Source organism: Berghia stephanieae, chromosome 1 (genome assembly GCF_034508935.2).
Source record: "Berghia stephanieae isolate SIO BIC M18660-M18661 chromosome 1, UCSD_Bste_1.3, whole genome shotgun sequence".
Classification (NCBI taxonomy): Eukaryota; Metazoa; Mollusca; class Gastropoda; order Nudibranchia; family Aeolidiidae; genus Berghia; species Berghia stephanieae.
In genome coordinates this window covers 13,223,734-13,232,685 of record NC_088360.1, presented here as the reverse complement: position 1 = coordinate 13,232,685, position 8,952 = coordinate 13,223,734, and the positions used below count along the sequence as shown (strand labels likewise).

Here is an 8,952-nt window from a genome sequence, read left to right as displayed (position 1 = left end):
TGATGCATCAGACGACAGTATAGTGTTTGGAAGTGGAGATAAAGATGATGAAGAAGAAGATTCAAAGGTAAGCTTTAAGCTATAAATAGTTATTTATTTGAAGGGAGATGAAGATTTACAAAAACTCTAATTTCAAGTTCTGTTTTGTTTTGTTTTTTCTTCTTTTTTTTTTACAATTTAAGTTCCCTGTATTTTAACAAGAAAAATGTAAATTAGTGAAGAGTAGACAATATCAGGTTTTTGTTTAGAAAGTTAATTTTACTCTTACTTATCTGGTTATATAATTCTGTGTAGAATCTTATTCGTTTTGTCTTTCGCTAAAATTCTAATATATTTTTGAAGCCATTTTCTCATTTTCTTAAGATGTATAACTTTATGTCCTCTATGAGTATCACCATTTTGTATCATGTGGTCATATCAGAGTGAAGTTGTGACAAAAGAGGCTAGTGCTGCTCTGGCAGATGATGCAAAACCACCTGAATGTGAGGATAATGTCATGAAATTGTTGTACATCCAGGTGAGTGTCATATCTCGTTTTTCATATTTTTCTTCTTCAGATGGACAACTGAGTTTTACTGTAAATTCAGTTATAAAAAAAAAAAAGAAAAAGGGGTATGACGGGGGGGGGGGGGGGGGGGGGGGGGGCGTAGTGGTTTGCACACACCGATTATTGAAGATCCACATCTTCTATGTAACTGTAACATGCACTAACCTGAACATCATAATGGTAGCATTTAATTAATATTTCGAAAACAAAAGATACTTAATAAGGGACTGCAGTGTATTGGATTATTTGTAAACAAAAATCCAAATCCTGTAGAGCTCTTGGCTATAAGGAAATCAAAAGTACATATATCATGTGATGCTTTATTTATCATTGCACTTTTGTTTGACCTGAAACAATTGGATTCAGTAGTCTGATGTCACGCCGCACGGCAATGGCGGCCATCTTGGTTCTAAACAAAGAAAATCATTACCTTTCTTTTTCTTTTTTCTTTCTTGGATATGCTTATCGACAGTAATACTTAGTCCAACTGTGTCAACCCTTTTATTTGAAGAAGAATAAAAGTCTGTTGGGGTTTTTGTTTTGATATTATGATTGTTTTTGTTTTTTGTTGGTTTTTTTTTGTTTTTTTTTTGTTTTGTTCTGGGGTGTGTGTTTTTTTTTTCATATGAAAATAACTTTACATAATGAATTTTATTTATATATCCTGTACTTCTAAGGTGTTATATTTGTTTTGATAAAAGAAAAAATGTTTAAATATAATACCAAGATGGGCAAAATTTTCTATTCATTGCACACAAATTCTTCTCTGAAGATTATCTTTCTGTCATTCACCATCTCTACTCTTGACTTTCTCCTAGATGGAATATTGTGAAAAGAGCACTCTTCGTGACTGTATAGATGATGGTCTGTGTCAGGATATGGACAGAGTGTGGCGGCTTTTCAGGGAGGTCATTGAGGGACTTGTTCACATTCATGGCCAGGTAGTCAGAATAATATAATAATTTTTAAACCCTTTGGTGATTACAATTTATAAATGTTTAATTAATAATAATACTGTAAATCATTTATACGTTGTCTTTCCATATACAAACAGCTCTAGGTGCCTAATTCTGGGATGTGGAACAGTCTCTCTAATAGTGTTAGTTTTTCCCTTGTTGGATATCTTCAAGAAACGTAGGAAGGCATATCTTTTGAAATTTCATTCAAGTCTTTAGACATTTGCATCATTTTTATTCTTTACTTGTTTTGTAGATGATAGGCAATATTAATTATTATTCGATTTTAATGATGTATGATTATTTAGTAAAAATTATTATTTATTATTATTATTATTATTATTATTATTATTATATTATTATTATTTATTATTATTATCATACGTTAATATTGTTTATTATTCATCATCATCTATCAGTTATATATAAATAATAATGATATTAATAATAAAAATAATAATAATTGTTTTTTATTATTATCATTATTATTATTATTATTATTATTATTATTATTATTATTATTATTATTATTATTATTATTGTTATTATTATCATTATTATTTATATTATTGTTATTATCATCATCATCAACAACAACAACACCAACATCAAAATCATTCTATCTATATTATATTCATTTCAATAATACGAATGACAAATAACTTTTCACCTACTGTAATCAAATCAGGGCATGATTCACAGAGATTTGAAACCAGTCAATATATTCTTGGATTCCAATGATCACGTAAAGATTGGAGACTTTGGTTTGGCCACCACAGACATTCTCGTCAAGGTAAGAAATAAAAATAGGAAAATGTGTGCATGAATGAACTTCAGAGTAGATAGAAAAATACAATTAAAAAGCAATCTGCTTTGACTGGTGAATTAAATCAAACCTCAAACAAAATCATCCTGCCAACACTGGGGATTGAACCTGAATCCTGTTATTCAGAAAAGCATGTCTATTAGTTTCATCTCCAGGGCTATATGTGTTTATCATTTAAAAATATGTGTTTGAGTGGATAAGGTATTGCACCATCACTTATAAGACCCGCCTTTAAAAATTCACTTTTTCTTTCTGCGAGAAAGCTAATCCCTGTTGCACATATTGCACTGTAGATCTTGGTAAGTCTATGTCAGTCCTTTTTACAAGATAAACTCTGTAGACAAATTTCCTGATAAGAATTTAATCTTTTATTAAAAGAGGAATTAATTAGTTAATATACTCACAGTTTATAACTTTTATAACGATTTGAATTTGTATTTGTATATGATCATTTTGAAAACTTCAAAATATTTTGTTTCAAAGGGTTTTTGTTGTTTTCTTATCTTGTTTTCCTCTCATAATGGCCAGAGAGGTCACTTACTGTGTTTTCTATATCCAATTATCTGTTTTCCAATTTGCTTTCTTTGTCTTGGAATGAGATTATTTGGCTTGTCCTTTCCCTTGTCGGAGTCTTTGGCTTGGAGGGAAACAGTTAAATGTATAGTATCAGTTTTGGGAGATGATATTTTTTCCCTTGTAAATCATCTTTCTGTTTTGTATTGTTATATTTGTTGTTTAATTGAGTGTGTTCCTCTTAGTGAGATCCTTTGCTTAGGTGATCTCAAACAATTTACAGTGATAGTATGCTCTTGGAATCTACATCTGTTCCCTTTTCAAACTATTTTTCCCCTTTGTCTTACACTTCTTGTATGCTTTCAAACGTAAATCTATAATTTTTGACTATCCCATTTCCTGCTTTTTACTAGCGCTGAAATGACCTAAATATGTTGCAAGTGCCTTAAACCCTTAATAACAAACATTTTCCCTCATAGGATGGTGCAGCAGATCTGACATTACCGTCACCTCAAGATTTAGTCACAGTTCACCACTCAAGGTCAAGCAGCAGTGATGGAAATTTGACTGGCAAAGTAGGCACTGCCTTGTATGTCAGCCCTGAGGTTATGCAAGGAGCTAATAAAGTACATTATGATCAGGTACTCCAATTTTTGTAGAAGCTGGTTACCAATGAAAATGAAAAATTTGGTTCAGACATTGAGGCAAGAAAATAAATCAGAAAAATGTCATATGATAGTATACCAGATAAATAGCTAAAAGTTCAAAACAAAACAAAAAAATCTTACGAAAAATCAACCTCCTTTTATTATGTTATCCTTATAGATTCATTAGGTTCTTTTCTCCTGTTGACTACATGTTCACATTTTAATTTTATTATTAACAAACTCAAGTTTTTTATTTATGAAATAACAATATTTTTGAAAATTGAAAATACCAATAACACAATGAAAATCATCTAAAACAAATGTGTAGTGATTGAAGGGACTGATGAGTAAAAGAGACAATAATTTGCAATTCTTTTTTCAAGGAATGTTGCCCTTCTTATAAATGGTATTCAGATATTAAAGTTACTCTATATTGTGGTTGAAATTGTTTCAATACTGTTTCAATTATGATATGATAACAAAGTATTCTCTGATCCATACCATTCCTTCTTCCAGAAAGTGGACATATACAGTTTGGGTATCATTTTCTTTGAGATGTGTTACAAATCCCTACCCACTGGAATGGAGAGGGTCAAAATTATTAGCAATCTACGCCTTCCTGCTGTTGAGCTCCCGAAAGATTTCCAATGGGGGAACTTTTCCAATCAGGTTGAAATATTAAGATTTTTTACATGTATGTGTGTGTTTATGTTTGTTTTATATAAGTGTATTAGAAGAGTTTACAGTTGAGCATAAATACTCTTTTTGAAGAATATAAACATTAAATTATCCAAACTATTTTTTAAAATATTATTTTGTTGTGTTGTGTCATGGAGTGAGTCGAATTTACTGAATGAAATGATTTTTAAAAACCTTCTTTGAGTCAATGTTCTACAAGTCTAATATCAATAAAGATCAAACTGACCGACAGTCAATTTTAATATCACTATGAAATACTGTAAAAATAGAGTTTTAATGTTGTTTGTTATGCATACAAGAAACTATGATCTACATTAAACACCTTTTTAAAATAGTTTCAAAATCAAATATTATGTGTAAACAAAAACATCTGCTTTCTTTTAATTTACTACCATTTGATAATATATTATAAAAGCTCATAATCAATTTTTTTCATTTGGATGCATACAGGCCAAGATCATTATTTGGTTATTAAACCACGATCCGAGTTTAAGGCCAACATCTAAAGAACTTCTCAGCAGTGACTTCCTCCCACCTGCTTTGATGCAGGAGAATGAGTTGATTGAATTGCTCAAGTCGACTATAGCCAAGCCCCTGTCCTCTTCACACAGGCAGATGTTAAACACCATCTTTGACCAGCCCATATCACCTTTAACGGATTTCACCTATGATCATGATAACTATGAGGTTACATATCTAATTTAGCACATGATCTTGCTGATTTGTTATCTTCTCTTGTAATAAAGTGAAAAATTATATACGTGTATTAGAAGAGTTTACAGCTGTGTGCACATACTCCTTTTGAAGAATATAAGCATTAAATTATACAACCTATCTGGTAACCTTTTTGGTGTAGTGGTAGCATGAATGATCAGTAATAAGGTCTTGGGTTCAATCCCCATTTGAATATGGGTGATTTCATTTGATTTTATTTATTTTTTGTAGATGATTTTCTCTTGTATTTTTCTTTCTGCTTTATCGCATTCAGTTTTTAGAATTGCTATCTTGTAAGAAAGGCTGACAGCAATGAACGTAATCAGTGACCAGATGAATGGTGATGATTGTAAATTGACCTTGGTATTATGTACTTAGTTAAGGCCCTTTTAGCAGTGATGAGTGCCTCGTTTTTTTGGGTTTGACTGAACTATGTCTTACATGGTGCCAATTATATTAGTTAATAGTAAAAGGAACAAAAGCTTTTAGGAATGAATGACATCAAAAGATTGATAATTTCCAAAGGAGAAATGACCAAGTGAAAGAAACTCTATTAACAGAAACAGTGAATTTGAATTATGAACACACATTATTAAAGGATGATATGTATATAATATGTATATATAATTAATAAATTATAAAAACAAAAACCATGAAATATTAGTGCTCAATTTTTTAATAAAAGGAGCTATTCATCAAATAATTTAAGTGTAATTTAGTTCAACTTTTACAATATTGTTTCAAGCATTCGCTATCCCCCTAATGTCACAAAGTCTGTATTTATTTTGTTAAAATTCCTTCTCCCAATGCTGTTATATTTTAAAAGGAAAATTGTGAGCGACATGAAGTGGTAGTTATGGCATGCAGCACTTACCACCAAAACCTTAAAGCTCTTCATACCATTGAATTTACACTCAGGACACTTCATACAATGCACAAGGACATGCAATATTTATAAGGGAACAAAAGAAATCTAAACAGATCAGTTTTACTCTTTAATTCTTAGATCCATTCTTGATTATTTGTCCATATTATGTTCTCAGAGCTCAATATCCAACAAGACGGCATTGATATACAAGAAAGTGGAGGAGTCCTTAGTTAGAGTGTTCACCAATCATGGCGCCATTCACATGCCAACTCCTCTCCTCATGCCAGGACTTGGTATCTATGAAGGCAATGAACAGTGCGTCAGACTCATGGATCACAAAGGGGGCATTGTCATGGCACCCATGGATCAGAGGGTCAGTTAGTACTTCAGGAATATTGTTTTGTTTTTGTTTTTGTTTGTTTTTTTTGCTTTGTTTTTCTTTCCTCTTTTTAAAAAAATATTTTATCATTATTTCTAGAGGATAAAGATTGTTGGAAATTTCTGACAAGACTCATTTTTAGTACTTTCAGGTGTTCACGTCTCTTGATATTAGCCTTTATCGTTATCAATCCATCGTAATCATTTTTTTTCTACTTTCCTTTCTTTACACAACCTCCATAAATATTAAATAACTATCCTTTGTATTTCAAACACACACACACACACACACACACACACACACATACACAAAAAAAAAACCCAATACATTCAGGAAAAATAATAAAATTATTTATCTAAATTTTACATTTGTATCATGAATATTTGTATGGTTGTAAATGCAATATGTCTATGCACAATCACAATACAAAAATACCCCAAAGTTTTCATTAAAATCAAAAGAACTTAAGATGCATTGTTGTTAACAATTCGATTTCATCATGTTTATACAAATTAAGAGAACATGTCTCTCAACAGCAATCAGAAAAACGAATCTATGGGCATTTCTGATGAAAATGAGGTGCCTTTTTCCTACAATTTTTTTTTTGTTTTCACTGTCCAGGTTCCATTCGCTCGTTATGTTGGTCGATGTGGAGTGAAAAGCATGAAACGATATGCCATTGAGAAAGTATTCAGAGAAAGGAAGTTATACAATGTTCACCCCAGAGTACACCCTAGAGAATTGACTGAATGTAGTTTTGACATTATCACTCCGTCCTTGAAGTAAGTAATCCATCTCATCTGTCAAGAGTATACATGTCATTAACCACCTGGTAATTAGGCTATGCACATCTTGTGCTGTGTCTTTTATAATGTAAATTATAAGTCTGAAAAGGGAAAGTAAAATTAAGGGCTTATCTTCTTATTTCATATTTCACTTTGCTTTAACAACTTTTCCATAATAACAATATTGACCATTAGACTCATAAATAAATAGATGTACGGTAAAAGCTTATTTTGGCAAATGAGTTTGACATATCATGTCTGGTTCTTATAGAGATGGCACAGCAGTTTGTTCTTTGCCTTATACACAGAAGGTATGAAGTTTGATTCCCCTATTGTGCTATGTGACCTGGAGCAAGTCACCTTGATCTAGCTTAAGATACCTGAGTTATTCCAGTATTCCATCAGGATAGATCCTATAGAAACATTTATCATGGGGAATGAATAAAAATTTTATTTTTTGATCTTAAATTTTTTTTTTATTACACACAATTTGAAAAAAAAAGAGGAAATCAACAAGAAAAAAATGGTCAAGTTATTTAATATATTGCTTCATGGTATAGGAATAAAGGTGATTATTTCTCTCCACCTTTAGAATTTTAATTTTATAGGTCAAATTCCTTCTTTTTTTTAATTTATTTTTTTTATTTAATCTATCACTCCCCTATATTTCTTTCTCTTTAAACTTGATTAAGTATTTTCTTGAAAAAAAAATATTTTCAGTCTCATTCCTGATGCTGAAGTATTGACAATTGTCCAAGAAATCATAAACGAATTTCCAACCTTAAAGGTAATGAAATATATGGTGGTTTAAAACTTGAACTTTGTTTGTCTCATAGTAATTTTTTTTTTTTTTCTATTTTTTTGTGAAATCAATTTTTGACTCTTTGTATCTAAAAATCTTAAATTTTATTTATCAGATGACATTTTCTATGATTGTACTTTTGATGTATAAAATTGTTCTTTCCTTTGTTAAATGGGTTTCAAATCAGATTTTTTTGTAAATTCTTATCCAACCCATAATTAAAAGTAAGCTTCTTCATATTAATGGACTACTTCGACCAACCTGTGAATATAACTTTTGATGCACATTAAAGAAGAACAGGTTTGGCAATATCATGATGGACCATATTTTACTTCTATAGTGAACAGACTCCTTTCAGACATGGAATATCTGCTTTAAAAAATGTACTTTTTTTTGTTTTTTTTTCTCAGGCAAGAAATTACTACATCAGGATAAGCCATACATCAATACTGAAGGCCATTTTTCTTCATTACGGTATTCCTGAAGCCCAGCATCACAAGGCATTGACTATCGTATCAGAAACATTTGTGAGCATTAGTTTTGGATTATTATTTTTTTATTTTTTTTTGTTTATTTTTATTACTATTATTATTATTATTATTATTATTATTACTATTATTATTATTATTATTATTATTATTATTATTATTATTATTATTATTATTATTATTATTATTATTATTATTATTATTATTATTGGGGGAGGGGGGGGGTCAATAGTATTGTTCATAGAATCATTATGATACATTTGGAAAATTGTAAAAAGTAGTAGTAGTAGCAGAGGTAGTGGTAGTAGTAGTAGTATTACTATTACTATTATTATTACCATTATTGCTATTGTTATTATTATTATTATTATTATTATCATCATTATCATCATCATCATATCATCATTATTATTATTATTATTATTATTATTATTATTATCATTATTATTATTATTATTATTATTATTGTTATTATTATTATTATTATAATTATTATTGTTGTTGTTGTTATTGTTATTGTCATTATCATTATCTTAAGGTTACGAGGAATGTCCCAATTATAGATTGGCTCAAATGATTTGCACAATAATTACATTGTTAACCAGATCAGGTCTCAGTTTTCTTGGTAGAGTTTTTTCATGTAATTTTTTATGAAAAAAGCAGTCACTCTTCTGTTGCAAGGGGGTCCAGATAGCTCGGTTGGTAACTCACTCACTTTACGTGCAAAG

General features: G+C 30.1%; 1 protein-coding gene across 2 annotated transcripts in view; it reads left to right on the top strand.

Annotated features, from left to right (window-relative positions):
* The window catches only part of LOC144968312 (eIF-2-alpha kinase GCN2-like), a 59,475-nt gene that overhangs the window by 30,685 nt on the left and 19,838 nt on the right, over nt 1-8,952 (top strand). For both annotated transcript variants that reach the window (XM_078906560.1, XM_078906553.1), the window contains exons 20-30: nt 1-67; nt 422-517; nt 1,366-1,488; nt 2,192-2,296; nt 3,322-3,483; nt 4,006-4,158; nt 4,639-4,875; nt 5,946-6,143; nt 6,771-6,931; nt 7,655-7,721; nt 8,147-8,263. The exon at nt 1-67 is cut by the window's left edge and continues 9 nt beyond it. In XM_078906560.1, coding sequence (XP_078762686.1) covers nt 1-67; nt 422-517; nt 1,366-1,488; nt 2,192-2,296; nt 3,322-3,483; nt 4,006-4,158; nt 4,639-4,875; nt 5,946-6,143; nt 6,771-6,931; nt 7,655-7,721; nt 8,147-8,263 — 1,486 coding nt within the window. The remainder of the gene's footprint in view (nt 68-421; nt 518-1,365; nt 1,489-2,191; nt 2,297-3,321; nt 3,484-4,005; nt 4,159-4,638; nt 4,876-5,945; nt 6,144-6,770; nt 6,932-7,654; nt 7,722-8,146; nt 8,264-8,952) is intronic.